At 39.9% G+C, this 21,212-nt stretch overlaps 1 protein-coding gene and 1 pseudogene across 2 annotated transcripts; both read right to left on the reverse strand.

Annotated features, from left to right (window-relative positions):
• Window positions 1-6,361: 6,361 nt before the first annotated feature.
• Window positions 6,362-10,591, reverse strand: LOC146673899 (uncharacterized; annotated as a pseudogene). Its single transcript, XR_014910347.1, has 7 exons — window positions 10,501-10,591; window positions 10,226-10,394; window positions 10,023-10,106; window positions 9,679-9,916; window positions 7,098-7,204; window positions 6,980-7,024; window positions 6,362-6,843 (listed from the first exon to the last, which is right to left on the reverse strand). The product of XR_014910347.1 is annotated as an uncharacterized LOC146673899 (transcript).
• Window positions 10,592-13,345: 2,754 nt separating this feature from the next.
• LOC146673900 (uncharacterized) lies at window positions 13,346-16,175 on the reverse strand. The gene is made up of 6 exons (XM_085401031.1): window positions 16,100-16,175; window positions 14,968-15,060; window positions 14,759-14,870; window positions 14,355-14,443; window positions 14,069-14,241; window positions 13,346-13,905 (listed from the first exon to the last, which is right to left on the reverse strand). Exons 1-6 carry the CDS (start codon window positions 16,173-16,175, stop codon window positions 13,876-13,878), a joined length of 573 nt encoding a protein of 190 aa, XP_085257157.1. The 3' UTR covers window positions 13,346-13,875.
• Between the last annotated feature and the right edge of the window lie 5,037 nt (window positions 16,176-21,212).

The following is a 21,212-nucleotide window of genomic DNA, read 5'->3' on the forward strand; positions in this document are numbered from 1 at the left end:
ACAGCACATTGAACACATTTTATAAGTGGTCAGAAACTTGTAAATAACTCATGAAAGAATAAAGTTACATTGAAACCAAGAACACCATTGTTTTTCTTGTGACATTACCAATAATTTTGATGTCTCACATGTAGGGATGGGTACCGGTGTCCGGTGCCATGATGGCACCGGTTCTGACATAAACGGTAGTAACCAGACCGAAAAGCAGCGCACATTTCGGTGCTTTATTTCGGTGCTTTTTTTTCCTGAGCTGTGATACACTTCTAGCCAATCATTTTACGTTTCCGAGGATAGTAGGCGGGGCCAGGTACGTACGTTCAGTTAGAGCAGAGCTACAGATTAAAAATGTCCAAGGCGAAGCGGTCAAAAGTCTGGCTGTACTTCACAGCAAAATATGCAAACTCAGCAGCCTGCAACAAGTGCTTTAAGCTGATACTGTGATACTGTCAAAGGAGGTAACACCTCGAATCCGATGAAACACCTGGCGACGCATAGCGTTTTTTTTAAAAGCCGAGAAATGCGCCGTATTTGATAGCTTGCTGCGAGACCTCACACTGTGCACGTCGGGTGGGTTGCCAGTTATCGGACCCGGAGCAACATCCCCCAAAAACACGAAGAATAGAGTCCTGGCCCCTAGCCCTGCCAGTGTAGCAGAAATGATGAGGATGATGATGGCAGCAGAAGCCGTTCTTCTCTGCGTGAGTCGCTTAATGTTGTTCGAGTGTAATTTACGTTGAGTAGGCTAACCACGTTATTACATTAATGCATGTAAGGTGAACTAGCAAACATCATCATAGCTACATGCGGCTGTCCTCTTGTTTGATGGCAGATACCATCACCCTGGACAAAAAGGCTAAAATGACCAAAGAAAAAGTGGGAAACAGTTAAACATGAGAGGTTTTTGGACAAAGTTTGTGTTTTTTTTCCATTGTTTAAGCACTGCTTCCAGCCAGGAGTGATACCATATATGCCCCATAGCTGCAGAAAAGGCTAACATTGTTATCTTTTTGCAAAAAAAAAACAAAAAAAAACAGCTGAACATGAGAGGTTTTTGGACAAAGTTTGTGTTCTCCATTCTTTAAGCACCGGTTCGAGCACCGTTTAAGCACCGGTTTCAAAAGTACCGATTTGGCACCGGTATCGGATAAAACCTAAACGATACCCATCCCTAGTCACATGGTCCTCTTCCTATTGAAGGATATAAAAGTTGTATCCAAGATGGCCGACTTCTAAATAGCCACCATGGTCACCACCAGAGATGGGTAATAATGGATTGGATTTATATAGTGCTTTTCAAGGCACCCAAAGCGCTTTACAATGCCACTATTCATTCACTCTCACATTCATACACTGGTGGAGGCAAGCTACGGTTGTAGCCACAGTTGCCCTGGGGCAGCGAGGCTGCCATATCGCGCCATCGGCCCCTCTGGCCAACACCAGTAGGCAGTAGGGTAAAGTGTCTTGCCCAAGGACACAACGACCAGGACAGAGAGCCCGGGGATCGAACCGGCGACCTTCCGGTTACAGATACGCGTCCCAACCCCCTGAGCCACGGTCGCCCCATCTGCCTAACCCACTCCTGCTTTACAGGTGAAAATAGAGCAAGAGGACCGCTAGTCTTTGACTTTATTTATTTTCTGTTGTGTTTTACTTGCATCTATTTGAAAGACTGAGTGTAAACACAAAAAACATTTTATTTTATGTGCTGGAATGTGCAGAAAATAGGTTTAAATGTTAAACTAATTTATTCAAGTCAGAGAATGTTGCATATAATTACAGGTTTGCTTGATGCATAAAGTTAAAAGATTAAAACTGATAAAAGAAGTTAAAAAAAAGAGACTTTTCCATTTGATTACATTTTGTATGATGGATTATGTAGAAAAAGTAGAATTGGGCTGAAAGATCTATCGCTTTATCACCTCTTCAGGTTGTAAATCGTGTTTTTAAAAAGTAACTAAGTAACTAAGTAATTAATTACTTTTGAAAATAAGTAATCAGTAAAGTAACGGGATTACTTTTTTGGGGAAGTAATCAGTAATTAGTTACTGATTACTTTTTTCAATTAACTTGACCAACACTGGTCACCACCCATCTTGAGGAGTTTGCCCCCTCACATATACTAATGTGCCACAAACAGGACTTTAATATCACCAACCATTCCCATGTTATTACGGTGTATCCATATAAATGGCCCACCCTGTACTTCCTTGGGCTGAGTGCTCTGATCGCTTTGTTCTTCTGAAGTCAAGACCATCTCCTTGGTCTTGGCTGTGTTCAGATGCAGGTTGTTGTTGTCACACCATTGTTTCGGATGCTGAACCTCGTCTCTGTAGGCTGATTCATTGTTGTTGTCGTCAATCACTCCTATGATGGTGGTGTCGCCTGCAAATTTTATAATGGTGTTACTGGTGTGAATTGAAGAACAGTCATGGGTGAAGAGTATATTAAGGGATGGAGGATACACCCCTGTGGGACACCTACGTTCAGAATGAGGGTGGAGGAGGTGTGCTCTCCCATCCTGATGTTCTGGGGTCTATCGCTCCGGAAGTCCAATATCCAGGTGCACAGTGAGCTACTGAGTCCTAAGTAGCTTACTTTATTAATCAGTTTGTGGGGTTGAACTATATTGAAGGCAGAGCTGAAGTCAAAAAACAGCATTCTCACATAAATGTTACTACTGTCCAGATGTGTGAGGGTTGTGTGAAGAGCTGTTATCATGGCGTCCTCTGTCGACCTGTTTGCCTTGTTTGCAAATTAGTATGGATCGAGGTTTGCAGGGATGACAGCTTTGATGTACAACATGATGAGTTTCTCAAAACATTTAGCAATTACGGATGTTAAAGCAACTGGACGGTAGTCATTCAAGCAGCTCTTCTTGGGCACTGGAACGATGGTAGTTGACTTAAAGCAGGATGGTACCACAGACTAACAGTGAGAGGTTCAAGATGGTGGTGAAAACCTCTGCTGGTTGGTCTGCACATGCTTTAAGCACTCTTTCTGCCACACTGTCTGGACCAGCTGCCTTCCTCGCGTTGACTCTGCGCAGTGCGGCTCTGAGCTGATGCTGCTCCAGCTGGATGGGGGCCTTGTCCCTCTCTGAAACAGCAGGATAGGTGATGGTGTCCCTGTTTTGTTGGTCAAAGCGGGTGAAGAACTGGTTTAGGGTGTCAGGTAAGGTGATGTCCATGGAGTTTGTTTGTATGTGACTGTCTTTGTAGCCAGTAAGTGTCTTGATCCCCTGCCACATGTTTTTGAAGTTGTTTGTGTTAAAGTGCATTGTTTGTATTTGCGCTTGGCTTCTGTTATGCGCTTTAAGCAGAGATTGGCGTGCCTCTTTGTAGACTTGTTGGTCTACTGATTTGAAGGCACTGTCCCATGCTCTTAGTAGAGCTCGCACCTCGCTGTTGAGCCATGGCTTCTGGTTCAGGAACACTTTACCAGTCTTTGTTGTTGTTACACTCTCCTGTCCGGTCTGAATGTAGTGGGGCCCGCTAGCTCAGTTGCAGTGTCTGGGGTAAAAGAGTCCAGCCAAGTCTCTGCTGTGATCATAGCACAGTAATCCAAACAACGTGAGGCAGTCCGCAGTTGTAGCTCATCCATCTTGTTGTTTAGTGACCGTGAGTTGATGAGGAAGAGACTCGGAATAGCAGGTCTGTGTGGGTTAGCACTTAGCTTAGCTCTTAGCCCCGCTCTCTTCCCCATCTTCTGTTTCCTATGCCTCCATTGCCTGTGCCACTTCAGCGGTTGTATGGTGAAGTTGGAGTCCGTATTCCTTCAGATATCAGGGGGGATTGAGTCCCAGTCATTGTCGTAGAAAGTGTGCAGGTTTGTGTGGTCTAGAACCATGAGCTGTTCAGTTTTACTGTACTACACATGTGCTCTTGCTAATCAGAGGAGACGTGAAATAAAAATACTCAAAATAAAAAAGAAAGCTGCTAAATTGTGCAGCCCGCGGACCACTGCGACAGCTCACGTCACCATCTTGCGGTAGTTAACTTTTCTAGTTTTCTACCACTTGGCTTGCAGTTAGTTTTGCAAGCAAGTTACCATCTTCCATCCAAACACAGAAAACCATGTCACCATAGCCATGAAGTTTTTGGTGCAGCAGCCTCTTAGCTATCACTTTCGCCCTGGGACAGCGAGCAACCTCCATAAACTAGTCGCTAACCAGTCGGGGAACGCAGATTTTCCCCTTACGACCTGTAGTTCTATCACGTTCAGTGACAACTCTTGAGCAATGTGTACACGATGTCTCACAAGAAACTTGTACAAACATTCATTGCACCATACTTGGTTGTTGATGGTTGTATTAATACTACTTAGTATGAAACTTTAAATAGACACCACACACCAACAGAGGATGCCCATGGAAATAACATTTGCTTGGGGTCCCTAATGTAATGTAATGTCTATGACATCTTCAAATTACGTAAAAACATCAGAAGGGGGCCCTATCGCAATAACGTTACAAAATGGCCATGAATACATTTTATTTTTGTTGTCGTATGTATCATATTCAACACGTATAACTAAGGCTTCCGCTTTAAGTAAACAGTTGCAAATAACTGGTTCAAACAGAGCAATTATGTCAAAGTTATCTTATGTTATTAATAATAAGGTATTCACAATGTTCTTTTTCAATCTTTGCTATGACAGTACGATGGTTTAATGTTAGTATTGCATGAAGTGAAGTAGATATAGAAATCAGTAAAGGCCATTGCCACTATTCTGCCTCAACCACATCCAAATTGTAATGATTAGCTTGAAGAAAAACAGCTTCATCTAATGAAGCTCATCTGCCCTAACTGGAATATGTCCATCAGTGGAAAGTATGATCAACATTAGCAAAAAGGATAATTTAATTTAGGTAATCTAACCCTAAATTGTGTTTTTTCTATTCAATGTTAGGTAATGCTAGCTTGTCTCTTAACGTAAGCCTTTCATCCAATAGAAAAACCCTGACTTCTGCGTTTAATATTAAGCAAGTTCACGCAAATATCCAGGGTTTGTCCATTTTTAAACCGCTTTAACAGCCAGTGCTGCAAGTAGCTATTGCCAAATAATTGTATTCTAAATCACACTATGTTATTGCCAACAGAATCTTTGACGCAGAATGCTAATTAGCTATCGAGTATTTCCCTACAGTAGAGAACGGCGATAATCCTCTGGTGTTCTGTAACACCTGCTCGATGTTTCAAATTCTATAACCCTAAATAAAAAATGTTAGGCCAGGACCTGATCACATCGATGATAAAAACAAAACAAAACAAAACAAAAAACAACAACATTGTGAATATATTAAAACATCAGGCAGAGTTAGGTTGAAAGTTATCTCAAAATACAATGTTAGTATGATGAACTTTCAGCTTATTTTCAACTTTAGTTATTGTTTAGTTATAGTTAAGTTGAAAATTCGAGATACCGAACTCCAAATTTTGAGTCAAGTAGAAAATTTGACATACAGATATCAGAAAAAATAAAATTTAATTCATAGGTTGCAGTTCAAACTAAAAATATGCATCAAATTTAACAGTCTTGAATACTCTTGAAGAGATTCAAAGTTGTTTCTTTCGTGTCCTCTTTTGTCTGTGTTTGCTCAAACATTTTTGCAAATGTAGAGTAGAAGCAGTAGCAGTATTAGAAATGAAAGCAATGACAGTATTCCTAAATAGTAGCATTGGTAATAATGTAAGGTAGTAGTAAAGTTGGATAAGTGTAGTACTAATAGTAGTACTCAATTACTTTGCAGAGATCTTTAAAAGGGTGCAATGTCCTATTTAAGCCTGCAGGGGGAGACAAAGACAGCCGTTTGAAATGGTCTGTTATTACGATGCAGGGTTCTTTAAACATAAACACACATGAATAAAGAGTTTCAATGGTTTTTCTCCCTTTGGATTAAAATGGCAACACAACGCTTTGCACAAATTTAGAATTTGAGGGTTTTATTTTATTTGAGGGTTTTATTTTTATTTTATTTATTTAGGGTTTCTGTTAGAATAGGTTTACATGCTTTAACCCATAACAGATTTTATAACAGATTTTATCTTTTCTCATGCTTCACATTTTTCCCTTCTAAATTACTGTGTTTTAACTTAAACATTTTACAGTGTTTTTATTAAATGTTTCATATCTCAAATCTAATACATAATCTGTTTGCTCATTAGCAAAAACAACCTGGGCAAGGTATATTAAAAAACAGAAGATTTGGTTCAAAGGGGGGAGAAACAACACATAACATTTTGAAGAATCTAATTCCCAGATCATGTTCTTTAAATTTGTGAGATAGGTTACTGGGTTTGACAACGTCTACCAGGACTGTCTGTAGGTAGGATAATACCAAAACTATCAATGTGAATCTGTAATTTTATATCTCTTTCTGAACATTTTGTTCCCTTTTTCATGAATTTCAGAAAAGAGGATAGAGAAGAGTTCAAAGAACAACAAACCACCACTGAATGTGTCAGAATGCAAAAAGAGGACAAATACTGAAAAAGGACCCAGAATGTAAACAGATGCACACCTCTGTGAGATAGTCTGCCTTACGAAATAAAGTGACTCGAGAGGACTGTTGTTCTGATTCTGTGCAATTCAATAGAATAGAATTGACAATGTAGTTATTGCCTGTGTAGGTTCTCAGTTATCCAGGTCATGGTAATCCAAAGAGCTTGAAAAGAATACTGACTGGACCTCTTTGAGTTTCTTGAAGATGTTTCACCTCAGAGATGAAACGTGAAACAAAGAAGTCCAGTTGCTTTTCTTTCCAAGCTTCTCAGTACGCAGCATCAAGCTTTCTTGATTGAAGAGAGTTAAAGTTGTTTCCTTCATCCCAGCAGTGACGTCTGTCTGCAGGCAAAAAAAACATGCACTTGTCCATAAAACTGCTGAAAACAGAAAGACTGAGCTGAGCTTTGAAACCAAACAAGAATAATCAAGGTAATTCATTTGACAGTTTGCCGACTCTACAGTAAAGCTGACCCACCTTGCTTTACTTCTTCATTGTTTGCCTTCTTCAGATGAACAGACCCTGCAGCAGAGACGCACACATTAGAAACTCCAGGCAACAGAAAACAAAGAGACGCGCACTGATATGTTCTTACAGAGCCTTGTAGAAAGCCTTCTGGGCCATCATGTGCTCTCTGAAGATATTGATGGCTTTAAATGCATCCATATGATCCTGATTCTCCTTTATCACCTTTTTGTACCTGTGTCACAGAGAGAGAAAGAGGGAGTAAAAAAAGGCTGTTTGTTGTCATCACAAGAAGAAAAGCAAAACACAAAAGCTCAAAAGTTGATAAGCAGAGATGGTACACTAAGAAAAAGGAAAACTGGAACATTTAGGATCTCACTGTGTTTCCTCTCTGCATCATTGTTCACCCTTCTAAAGGACGAGGGATATAATCAGCTCTGTTTGTCTGTCTAGTGTCCACAGTTTTCAAGACATCATGTCCAAATTTTGTGTGATGGTAGCAGAGGTGGGCAGTGACACATAATCTGATTACTTTTTTCAAGCAACGAGTAAAGTAAGGGATTACTATTGCAAAAACGTAATTAGATTACTGTTAATTTCTTGTAAGAACTCTGCATTATTGCGTTACTGAACCGTGATTTTGTTTGTGAGAGTGTCTTAGTGCAGGAGAGAGTATGAGCGTGCAGTGTTTAAAGCGTGGAAGTACTGGCATTACTTTGAGTTTGATTCCATAAAAAGTGACAAAAACGTTAGCATCCGCTGTTCACTCTGCGTAGGAAGAAAACTTCTTTTTACAGAGAAAAATTAAACTTCAAATCTGAGCAAGCACTGCCACGGGCATGTGAAATTCACACAGATCCTCCCACTGACATGACCTCTGTGGCACCGGGCAAACCTCCACCTCCTGCTAAACATGTGACAGTAGATTTAAGAGTGACAGAATTTAGTGCCGCTAAATCTTTGACTTTATTTTTTGCTGTGTTTTACTCTCATCTGTTTGAAAGAATGAGTGTAAACATAAAAGTTATTTTATTTTATTTGCTGGAATATGCAGAGAATTGGTTTAAATGTTAAAGATTTTCTTCCAGTCGGAGAATGTTGCATATAACTTAATATTTATGCAATGTGCATAAAGTTAAAAGATTAAAACAAGTTTTAAAAGGAGACTTTTTCATTTCATTACCTTTTATATGACGGATTATGCAAAAAAAATAGAACTGAGCTTAAGGATCTATTGCTTTATTACCTATTCAGGTTGTGTATCATGTTTTAAAAAAGTAAGTAAGTAACAAATTCCCTTTGAAAATAAGTAATCAATAAAGTAACAGGATTACTTTCTTGGAGAAGTAATAAGCACTCAGGAACTAATTACTTTTTTTTAAAGTAACTGGACCAACGCTGGATGGCAGACACCAATAACAGCTCGAGGCATTTTAACTTCAATTTAAATCAGTTCAAAATCAATCAAGGTCACACCAAATATGAAAATTAGTAAAAGCTTTATATGACCTGCTTCACAACCATGTACTTGTCACGGCGAGTAGAGTGAGTCGTGTGGAAATATTAAAGGAGAATCAAGTCGCAGGCACTCGTGAAGGTGAGGTGGTTTATTGAACACAAAATGCAAATGGAGAAACAGCAAACGGGACTGAAGACTATTTAAACTGAGGACTACTAAACTACTGAACACAAACCAGGACCTGAACACGAAGGAGGATGAGCAGCGGTAAATGACGACGGACAGCAGGGAGAACACACAGATGAAGCATGGTGGATACACAGACGGACCAGCAACTACTACAACAGAAGACACGACTTAAATACACAAAGGCTGAGTCCCAATTCAGGGTCTGCACGCTTGAAGGACGCGCACTATGCATACTACGTACGGTGCGTACTATAAGTACGAGAAGTGCGGAAGTGAGAGGCCTGTGAAATGGGACGGTCTAGCCTTTGTCGCGCTGTTCAGGTTGCCTAGCAACCATGATACTAATCGCGAGAAACGTTACATACAGCTTTGTTTGACAGAAATGAAGGAGAAAAATGTTTTGTTGGTCATTCATTGTTGTCATGACATCACTTTAGTTGAGTATCTGAGGCAGAGACCACAGGACTCTAAAACATGATTGTTGGGCTTCATTTCTGTGCTGAACAGTCATTTAAGATTAGTTAGTAAATAACAATTAGTTAATGTTGTTCATGAGACTAAAATCATCTCACTGTGGTAATGTAAATATAATATGGCCAATATTATAGTATATACATATATATATATACACATATACATACTGAAGGAGGTCAGACATGTGTATATACATATGTATATATACACATATATATACATACATATATAGATAACACCTCCCACCCACTCCATGACATGTTGGTCAGTCACAGGAGCTCGTTCAGTGAGAGACTGAGATTACCGAAAAGCACCACTGAACGACACAGGAAATCATTCCTGCCTGTGGCCATCTCCCTGTACAACGCATCCACTTAACACACTGTTTGCTGCTACAACTACACATGTTTCTTTTCCAAATATTTATTTATAAGTGACTTATGTATGTATGTATGTATGTATATATATGTATATATCGTACTATTCTTAGTTAGCGTATTGTCTGTCTTGTCTTAATGTTGGTTTAAAATGGAGCACTGTAACAAAAAATAATTTCCCCCAGGGATCAATAAAGTATTCTGATTCTGATTCTGATATGTCTGACCTCCTTCAGACTGTCTTTGCTCCACTCCTGGTAGAAGCTAGAAGCTGTTAGTCATGGACCTGGAAATCAGTAGCTCTTCAAGCAGTTCTTGAGCCAGGAAGCAACGTAGACAGGGCCGGGCCGACAGAGCCACTAACCAATAAACCGGCTCCTCCAAAACCACAGAGTGGTACAGTTGGAGAGGACAATGGAGCCACTGTGGGGGAGGTGAAGCCAGGAGGCTCTGAAGGACAGGACAGAGTGAATCACAATTAATTTAATTCATTTTGCATGATCTGTTGTTTCAGTGGTGTGTTTTTCTTTTGACTGCTGCAGGAAAATGGTTTCACCTGGTTTGTGCTGCTGTAGCGTTTAAGTGTGTCCAGCAGCAGTGGCCTAATGTCGTCAGTCTCCTCTCGATTACGAATCAGGACCTGCAAGAAAAGTCAAAGAAGGAGCTGAAGTCTGAAAGTCTATGAAAAGAGCTGGTCTGGAAAAGGTTGTAAGAACATTCACAGCCGCTGATTCTGGGATAAACATGGTGACCTCATACCTCCAGAGTGCTTCTCACTCGGGTCAAATACAGCGCCTCCTGCTGCATGAAGCTAGAGTAGCACTGCTCTGTCACAGCTCTCTGAGGAAGGAGTACGAGTGGAGCTCCTCTGCTAGTGCATCGCTTTTGCTCCAAAGGACATCAAACAAATCCACGCCAGGGGCAATATCTGAGTGAGCAGGCGGGACACTAGTGAACGTACTTCTAAAGCTGCAGTTCCTCTAATGGCCACTAGGGCCATGAACACACAGGTGTGTAGTAGCGGTTTTTCATACGGGCGGCACGGGCGGTTGCCCCCGGGGCGGCATCACGGGCATCGGGGGGGAATTGCTCGTTCTCATGCTGCCCCGACATCAGCCAGCGCATATTAGGAATGGTACAGGCACTGATTGGTTTTCTATCGCCCTTTTGCTGGGAGTAACGGCGCCCTCCGTTTGCGAGGTGCGCCTGCTGCTTGCGGCACGCCGGCACACGGAGGAGAGGGCGGGGCGGCGGGGGATTCACTGGTGGCTGGAGCAGCATCTAATAACCAACTCGCAAAATAAAACAAAACAACAAACACAAAAACACCAGACATTATGATACAGACTTATAATTTGCACCGATGTTTTATCGAAATTCTATACGCGAAAAGTGAGCGCGAGAGCCCTCGGTGCGCCTGCTCGCTGCCTAAGTCAAAGTCAATTTTATTGTCATCTCCGCTACATACAGTCCAGTATATAGAGAGACGAGACGACGAGGCTCCAGTTACAGCAGTGCAAGTAAACAAACAATATATATAAGAAGAGTAAGAAAATAAATATCCACTTTAGGACTAGAGGTAAAGGGATCAATAACAATTTAAAATTTATATTTTATATTTTGATGATTTAATGTCTCAAACACAACCCGTGGAAAGGGGTTCATAATGTTGTAAATCCAAGCCCATTATGTAATCATGATTTGAATCCTGGGTTGTGTGAAATCCCAGAACCCTAGACAAAGTGAATCTGTGAACTAAGGTGTAGGTCTGTTAGGTTATGTTGTGGCGATCCTCAAGTTGGTGGATTTGTGTTCATACTGGAGTCCAAAATTAAAACCAATGGAAGATGGACAAGAAAAGTTCAAAGCCATCAGGTGCTCAGTTTAGAAAAAAGGAGAAACGAGCAAGGAACATGTTGGCTGAAGCAAAGAACTCAGGTGTGGGAGGAGCAGAGATGGGCAGTAACACGTTACTGTAATCCGATTACTTTTTTCAAGTAACGGGTAAAGTACGGGATTACTATTGCAAAAACGGTAATTAGAGTACCGTTACTTTACCGTAGGAACGCTGCGTTACTGCGTTACTAAAACCGTGATTTTTTTTGCGAGAATGTAAGCCAGTGCGACGTTCGTGACAACAGCTGTGTGCAGATCAACAATGGATCATATATCGAGTGCGGGAGAGAGTATGAGCGTGCAGCGTTTAAAGCGTGGAAGTACTGACCTTACTTTGAGTTTGATTCCATAAAAAGTGACAAAAACATTAGCGTCCATTAGCATTGTGCGTGGGAAGAAAACTTTTTACAGCGAAAAAAAACCCCCTAAACAAGCTCCGAGTGCGCAACGACGTAATGGGAAACTCACAGAGAAACACACTGACCGCGGCACACCTGCACCAGGATAAACCTCCGCCTACCCTACTCCTGCTTTACAGGTGAAAATAGAGCAAAAGGACCGCTGAGTCTTTGACTTTATTTATTTTCTGCTGTGTTTTACTTGCATCTATTTGAAAGAGTGAGTGTAAACACAAAAAAAAAACATTTTATGTGCTGGAATATGCGGAAAATAGGTTTAAATATTAAACAAATTTCTTCCAGTCAGAGAATGTTGCATATAATTAAATTTTTGCTTGATGCATAAAGTTAAAAGATTAAAACTAATAAAACAAGTTTTAAAGAGTCTTTTCCATTTGATTACATTTTGTGTGATGGATTATGTAGAAAAAGTAGAATTGGGCTGAAAGATCTATGCTTTATCACCTCTTCAGGTTGTAAATCGTGTTTTTAAAAAGTAACTAAGTAACTAAGTAATTAATTACTTTTGAAAATAAGTAATCAGTAAAGTAACGGGATTACTTTTTTGGGGAAGTAATCAGTAATTAGTTACTGATTACTTTTTTCAAGTAACTTGACCAACACTGGGGAGGAGCTCTGAGATGTGTTAGAAAAAGACTTTTAGACACAAGTAGACTTCTTCCAAAGTGTGGCTGGCTTCTCTCGTAGAGATAAAGCGAGGAGTTTAGCTGTTCAGCCATCTGGAAGGGGGCTCAGAGAAGAGCTTCTACTCCTCCACATAGAAAGGACCCAGTAAAGGTGGTTCAGGCATCTGGCAGGAATGCGTCGCTGGCACCTCCCGGGTGGGGTGTGAGGCCCTGGGGCAGACCAGGACATGCTGGCCAGATTAAGGCTATGCCCACGCTAGATTTGAAAACAGCATTTTGTGTCCACACCAGCGCTTTCAGTCGTTTTCACATAGTTGTGCGTCCACATTGAAATGGCCGAAAACACTTACATTCCAGCAGTGTTGGGAAGGTTACTTTTAAAATGTATTCCATTACAGAATACAGAATACATGCCCCAAAATGTATTCTGTAACGTATTCCGTTACGTTACTCAATGACAGTAACGTATTCTGAATACTTTGGATTACTTAATATATTATCATGCTTTTTACTACTATTGCTGTGTGATTTATTACTATTACTGAAGGCGACTCCGAACTGTAGTAAAGGGACCTCTGACTAATACGGCGGGGTCCCTGTAGGCTCGTAGCCGAAAAATAGCTTTACTTTGTTGTGTGGGTCAACTTTTCTTGCGAGAGACAGAGAGAGGCGTTGAAAGGCTGCTCCAACGGAACTTATTGTTTTCGGAGGAAAACACGAACACGGTGTACAGTCGAGTCTTAACCCAGATAGCAAGGAAACACTGAAACTATGTTGAGTCAATATCAGGCTGTGTCATTGAATCAACGTTGAAGTGTGACGTTGACCTGACGTCACTCTTGCACCCTTTTTTAATGTTGAAACGTCAGGTTTTGATGTTGAATCAATGTTGAAACCTGACGTTGATTCAACATTATATTTTCTAATACTGTTGACATTGAAACAATGTCAGATTCTGATATTGAAACACTGTTGAGCTATGGTGTTGATTTTCCACCTCTTTCGCACAGTTGCTTTTTATTAAAACAACAGTTAAATCATGACTGGAAATCTACCTTTCTTTATAGGTATTTTAACCAATACTAAACTACTGCATGTTTCCATCAATACTTCAACCACCTAAACACATAATTGTACTTATTCCTTAAATTGGACACCCTTTATAAAAAAACCCCAAATGTCTCACAATGTATCATGTCAATATTAATATCCTAAAATAAGAAAGCATTGCATGTGATGTAACAGAGAAAAAAAATAAACAAAAAAAGGTCAATAGGCATGTTTCGTTTGCTAAATACTTTATTAAAAGACAGTTTCCTATTTACGTTTATATGATTCACAGAAGTTTGTAATTTTTTGCATGATGTGCGTCCTGCACCACCCAAACGATCTGGGGCGTATCGGAGCCATTTCTGCACTGCTTGTGCAAAGACAAACCCGGACATAGAGTTTGCCCCTAACTGCTGCGTCAGGCTCCAATCAAGGCAAAGCGTCTCACCTATAGACACATTTTAAGAGATGGAATTAGCGTGTCTCATGTCTTAAATGTGTATGCAAGTGCTTGTGTGTTTAACCAACAGGCCGTTGTTATGTATTTAAATCACATCTGACAGCTATTACACTTTATAGTTACAAAGTGTACATAACCTTTATATACTTACCATTGCCTTATTTGCCTCTTGTGATTGAAGAGCTGCCTCTGCATTGTTTAGCTCCTCAATGTTGTGCAAGGGCAAATCCAGAGCCAGTACCCCAGCATCTACCGATTCATTGCAGCCGGTATTGCGGATGGCTCTGACCTCCTCACGGAGTTCGTTAACAGCTCTCGTCAGGTCTGACAGAAAAAGATAAAATTTTTTTAAGTATTTAAGAATACAGACAACTTGTCAAACGTTTCCTTGTGTCACACACAGATATGTACAAAGACACTAGACAGTATTTTATTACCTGGTATTTTCACTCGAGGGGCCTGGGGAAACCATTTATTTGTGGGCTGCTCATCCTCTGAGTCACTATATGTGTACAGGGGATTTGGTCTAAAGAAAAAAAGTTGAAAACGGTCATAAGTAATTACAAATGTGCTTTTGGAATATTTTTTCCTAAAGTTACAGTTTGATTTATAACAACACACACAGGAAACGGAGATGTGCAAGAAGGTACAGTATACAAGGAATTTTTGAATTGCACAAGTGTACACGGCTTTGCATTTATAAAAAGTTTACAAGCTTCCACTTTTTGGACTATATTATGTGGTGATATTGCAGTATGCAAGCACCACAGATATGTATAAAAGACAAGATCATAAATTCTTAGCAATCAAAGATATGTTTGTGAAATAAAAAAAGTTTTACTTGTGCTTTCTTTTATGACTGGTCTGAGTTTCAGCTTCGGACTGAAGGTCAGACGTATCACAGTGTTCACTTAGATATTTCTGAAGACTGCGTTCTGCTTCGTGAAATGTGTCTGGAAGTACAAACACAATGTATGGCCAGACATAAATTAGGACACGAAAAACTTGTTATTGTTACATTTATACAACACCAATCCAGATGATACCCACCATGGCTTATTAGAAGTCGGACTGGTGCATAGGTGAGCCATGTTGCACCAGGATGAACTCTCCTCTTTACTGCGTCGTGGATCCTCAATGTGTCTCACGGAGGATATGGAGGCCATGACAATTTCTCCCCATTTATCCATGATCTAGGGACTATTTCTGTACCACCAGTGCTAAACTGCACAATGCACCAGTCTTTCATTTTTATCTTTTTTTTAATTTGGAGTCCTTTTTTGCCCTGTCTAGGATAAACAGGAAACAGATAATTACAATATATTTCATAGTCACTACAAAACTTGATCTATTGATTGAACTAAATAATAAATAATAGCTTAAAATGTATATAGGCAACAATTACAAGCAAACCCGTATATGTAAGCATTTAAACACTGAAGATAATAACATTAACAGTATTTTGTCTAAGTCTGCCATTGTAGGAATTCATGGCACCGAGACAAAAACTTGGCGCACAGTGTGGCGTCAAAATAGGCGCACACCTTTGACGCTGCGTTTTCTCCGTCTTCCTCGTCCACACGTAAATGCTAAACGCAGTTTACGTGTGGACAAAAGGTGCAAACGCAAGTTAGGTGAGCGTGCAGCGTAAAGTTAGGTGAGCGTGCAGCGTAAAGTTTGAATTGAGTGCGAATCGAAGCGGGTGCTCTCCAATCATTAAAATTAACAAAGTCATTGAACACATTTATACAGTTACCTTTACGTTTATCAATCATATATCACAGATTTACAATTTTTTGTAGTACTATGCTAAAAAGCAACTACAGAGCGTTAAAGCTAGCTTTATAAGGGAATATAACGGAAAAGTATGAAACGAAAATGTTTTCTTTGTTGATAGACTTTGTTTGCAGTGCAATTTATTTGTTGCCGGATTGTAAGATGAAAGTAGACACAATTTCGGGCTCCCACATTTTATCCGAAACTTTACATTAACAAGTTTTTTTTTTTTTTTACTGTTATTCAAATGCAACCGTGGAAATAACGAATAGAACAAAAGTCATTCATTCTTACCTTATACTAATCGTGGTGCAGGCCAGTGCAGTGCATGAACTGATGCCTTCTCCGGTCAATTCCGCTGAGAGTAAATCTAATGTCCCGCTCTACAGTACAAGACAATGGTTACCTGGAGGGATGTACCACTGAGAGGGGTGCTGCGGAATAGTCCAAGTGGTAGCAGCTTTAATTTCCCGCTCAACCATAAATCGATGGTTTTTCAACGTGATTGTTGTCACCTTGTCAACTATAAATAGATCAACAATCAACGATGACAGAACAACAGTGAATCAATGTTATTTCAATGTCAGTGTCAGGTTTCATCAGTATTTCAATGTTGTTTCAACATTGGTTTTGTGTTGACATTTCAATCCTGACGATTCTGATGGTTCAGATGGAAAATCAACATCTGTTCAATGTCTCCTTGCTATCTGGGAATAGCTTACTTATAACTGGGCTCGTCAAGCTCTCTTCTTGGCTGCAGTGGTTATTATTATATTTACATGCTTCCAGCTCCCGTTTTTGCTCGATGACAACTCGTACCTTTCCACTCCCCTTTTTCTCCCTCCTCGCGCTCACAGACCCATAACGTGTATGGCAGTCCATTCTCCCTGCAGCACGGACTACACTGCCCATGATGCTACATTCTTTAGAGCTATGATTGTAGCGTTCTGCCTGTTAGCTTAGCACAACAACAACAACAACAACAACAACAACAACAACAACAACAACAACAACAACAACAACGAAAAGGCGCTCTCTCACCCAGGAAACACACAGTCGCAGAGAGAGAGAGCGTCGCCCTGTAACCATGGCAACCGTAACGCTGCCTGGAACAAGTAGCTGTCAAACAAAACCCAAACAGTCCTGACCCGCGACAAAATGAAACAGGAAAGTACCGCAGTGTAATCCATTTATTTCAACAAAGTAACTGTATTCTGAATACCACCTTTTTAAACGGTAACTGTAACGGAATACAGTTACTCATATTTTGTATTTTAAATACGTAACGGCGGTACATGTATTCCGTTACTCCCTAACACTGCATTCCAGTCCTGCGCATGCATGAAACGCAAGACGATTCGACCTGCCTCATTGCTGTCAGCTGTTGATTTACTTTCCGGCTCTTTGAAACGTCGCGGCAAAATGTCGAGGAAAAGCACCGAGTTTTTTAAATGGACTAATAATGAGGTGGAGTTGTTGCTGCGAGTAACACGAAAGTAAAAAGTTGCAAAAGCGAGTGAGAGTGCTGTATAATGCCCTCTGCTATCTTAGTTTAATTGGTCACATGACTGCATCACATGACTAAAATGTGTCATAATTTTAGAAAGTCTCTGTTTCCGCTGTCCACACATCAAATGTATGCGTTTTCGAGAGTGTTTTGAAAATCCTGGGAAAACGCAGGATTTTCTGAAGGCTGATCTGAAGGCAGTTTGGACCACAGTCACTAACAACACCAGTGGTAACACACTACACTGTAATGTATTAAAACACTGCTGCTAAAGAAGGCACATGTTCAGGCCCGCCTCGAGTTTGTCAGCGAACGTCTAAATGATTCAGAGAAGGCGTGGGAGAAAGTGCCGAGGTCAGACCAAACTAAAATCAAGCTCTGTGGCTTCAACTCAACTCCCCATTTGTGATTATGATTCAAATAACAGCATCCTCACAGTAAAGCATGGAGGTGGAAACATGCTTGCATAAATCATCTAGTTGGCGTTTTTCAGTTTTTTATGCTTGAAAGATTCACAGAAAGTGTTGAGTGTCTTAACAAACAAATAAAACAAATGCTGTGAAAATGGTCCTTTAGATGGAAGGAAGCAGAGCTAAGCACAAAGCACACAATGGAGGGCAAGTGATAAGTGATAAACAGAGTGGAGGCAGACTTGACAGGATTGGGAACTAAATTGAGAAAGTAACTCAGACCTACAAACATAATGAGAAATAATAATAAACTGAACAATGTAGAACCAACCGAACCCACACTCCGTGACACATGATGAGTGTACCTAACCACACTTTTTAAGCAAGCCAGGAAAAATGGAACTCCCTGACAACATCTGTGCCGCCACCGAGAAGATGTAGATTCACAAAAGGGCTCTTGCCACATCTGAAGGGAATTACTAAACCACCATAAAGGTGAAAAAGAAAACAGTAAATTCTGAAGTACAATGTAATCACAAAAAGGTGTACAATTAAGTTTTAAATTCCAACACATGTTGTCCAATCAGTGTTGAGTTTCAGCTTCAGGTCACGGAAATAATGTTGTTTCAATTTTTAAAAAAAGACAACATTCATGTAATGAAATTAAAAACACGAGTTCAGCCACTACCATAGGTCACTTATCTAAAATAAGAAATATTATATAAAGTATTTAAAACTATACATTTTCAGAAGTTCACTGAAGGAGTTCCAGCAGGAACGCATAAGATCAACTCGAGGTTCAGAATCTTCCCCAAGAATATTTTAGCATTCAGACTGGAGCAGCCAGGGATCGAGTGCTTGTCCTGCTACTGATTAACCACTGATTAAATGTAAAGTGATGTATAAACACATAGGCTATCTGACATGACCAGTTGGGGATGACTGGATTTTACATGAGGCATTCACTTATAAAATATATAAATGTGAAAGTGTATAATTAACACACGTTAATAGAAGAGGTATTACAGTTGTAGTCAGACATTTGCATACATTTGTCATGGAAATGAATGTCATGGTAATTTGGTGCTTTCTTTGAACTTTATTTTTCAGGGTCATATGCTTGTACAGCGTACATCTTTAATGACTTTTAAACCAAAAGAAATTCATTTTCAGAGTTCTCTTTCTGGTCCCTGATGAATGATAACCAACAATATCACCACATGTAAACATAGATGGGTTTTTGATGACCTGGACCAGTTTCTTTCTTTGTAACCTGAGAGCAAAACTCTTAAATCTCTCACCCACTCAGACTACATTGTCCCTCTGTTCAGCACTTTGGTTGACACTTGATATCTTTTAAACGTGCTGTACAAATAAAGCTGACTTGACTTGATTGTTGTGCCTTTGCTAATGTGGCCAGCATGTTTATCAGCAAATGACAAAAACCACAGACTCCAAACCTTTCTGTTCAGCAACTGTGAACAAGTTTAAACAAAGTATTTAAAACTATTTAAGCATTAAAAACTTAACCTTAAGAAGATCCAACAATAAAATACTTCAGTCTCAGAGGAGGACATATCTGAGCTGCATAACATAACTTTGCAGGGGTGTAAAGTGGGGTCCTGCTAACAGTGTGTTAAAATTTGACTTACATCCACCAAGGTCCTTAAGGCTAACTTAATACTTTATTGGCGAAAAGTTGACAAAAAGCCTTAGAATTTAGAAACTATGACTCTTCCAGGTGTGGTGTCTGAAGAGGTGCCAGACGTACAGACACTCTTCATTTAAGTATGAATGCAGATATTGTGTTTAAAAAAATAACCTAGTGAAGGCTGATGAATTGGAGCAACTTATTTACTTACAGACTGTGAAATCGAGTCAAAGTATGAAAGTGAAAAGTAGCTCAATGAAGGAAAATTCTACCATTGATTTTTATGTAAAGGTAACCAGGCCTTTTTATTAGGATTCATCTCTTTCATAAACAGGAAAATATTCTTCTTGGTTGATTTTAATAGGAGAAGTGCAATAGCTGCTGATGTATGGGTGAAATACATTTATATCTGTACATAAAGACCTCATTACTTACCTACCTTGGCTCAGATAGATTTTCCTATAGCAAACCTCACCCTCTCCTTTATGTACGACCTTACTGACAATGCCCTGAACCTTTTAAGCCCTGAAGCTTAAAAAATACAAAAAGCCAACATTTGAGTGACACTCAAGATACAGAATGTTGTAGCTGTTGAAATGTTCCTGTTGTTGGAATGTGGACCTGCTGCTGGAAGTTTTACCAGTGAGTAACTGGAGCTCTCTAAATGCATGGACTTTTCAGCGTCACTCTGAGACAGGATATTTCAAATTTTAGAGATTTTGCACAAATGGAAGAAAGCAGTCTTACATATTTGTTTAATATGTGCATTGAAGGACATGTCTTGGTCAAAAATGACTCCAAGGTTCCTCACAGTGTTACTGGAGGCCAAGGTAATGCCATCCAGGGTAAGAATCTGCTTAGATACCATATTTCTAAGCTTTTCAGGGCCGAGTACAATAACCTCAGTTTTATCTGAATTAAGAAGCTAAAGTTAGCAGCCATCCAGGTCTTTATGTCTTTAAGACATTCCTGCAGTTTAACTAATTGGTGTGTGTCATCTGTGACATGGGGTTAGATGAGTAATTTGTTTGATAATTTTATTAAATTCATGAAATTTTATTCAGTTAATTAATTTATAAAGCAGCAAACTATTTCTCCAGGCTAAATGATGACATACTAAATTTCTGATATGCCATGTCCTCTCCAGCTTATGAGTTATCTGCTGTAATGGAATTTTATGTTCATAAAGTCTGCAGCACGGTGTGGTCAAGCTTTTTAATTACTGCAGGCAGAAATTGAAACAGACATCAAACGTCACAGTTATAAAGTGAGGAGAGCACTCCCCTTGGGATGTCTCAGCTCCTCTTTTATACCCTCAAGCACAACTCACTGTACCCTCTCAGTTACAATACGTGCTTTCCCAGCAACAGCCCGCGGCCTCCCTGGGAATTTTCATACAGTCAGCAGATAACATAGTTAAGCAGGCTACACCAGTTCATATTGACCCATACGTCCTTCACCTAAGAAATAAAAAGGCTATGTAAAATTCTAACCACCTAAATCTTATTGTGAAAAAAAACTAGAATTTTGCCATCACAATGCTTTAGGGTACGTGTTTGAAAATTATACCACGGAGTCAGGTACTTCTGATCTGAGACCTTAGTTTTCACAGGAGCTACAGTATCCAGAGTCGTACGTAGTGAGGAGGTGAAATTATTAACAAGATAATCGACCTCTGTTGGGGTAGCGTTCAGATAGCTGCTCTGCTCTGTGTTGGTACAGGGCATTGAAGATGATAGCAGTGGGTGGATTATATTCTTAAACTTAGTTACAGCAGTTACAGAAAGACATCTACTTTGATAAAGTCTACTCTTCACCGCTGTGTAATCAATTATTGTAAATGTTGTAAATGTAAATGTTATCAGGAAATGATCAGACAGCAGAGGGTTTTCAGGAAACACTGTTAAATGTTCAGTTTCTATGCCATATGTTAAAACAAGATCTAGAGTGT

Source organism: Rhamphochromis longiceps, linkage group LG3 (assembly GCF_057381845.1).
Source record: "Rhamphochromis longiceps isolate RC_006_pf linkage group LG3, R_longiceps_female_GT1.1, whole genome shotgun sequence".
NCBI lineage: Eukaryota > Metazoa > Chordata > Actinopteri > Cichliformes > Cichlidae > Rhamphochromis > Rhamphochromis longiceps.

Bases quoted from the DNA above. Each gene is read 5' to 3' on its own strand.
- LOC146673900 (XM_085401031.1), bottom strand. From the start codon at position 16,175: ATGGTTGAGCGGGAAATTAAAGCTGCTACCACTTGGACTATTCCGCAG. The intron at 15,061-16,099 runs GTAACCATTGTC...ATCCTCCGTGAG, and splicing joins TCAGTGGTACATCCCTCCAG to ACACATTGAGGATCCACGAC. The intron at 13,906-14,068 runs GTAAGTATATAA...ATGTGTCTATAG, and splicing joins AAGAGGCAAATAAGGCAATG to GTGAGACGCTTTGCCTTGAT.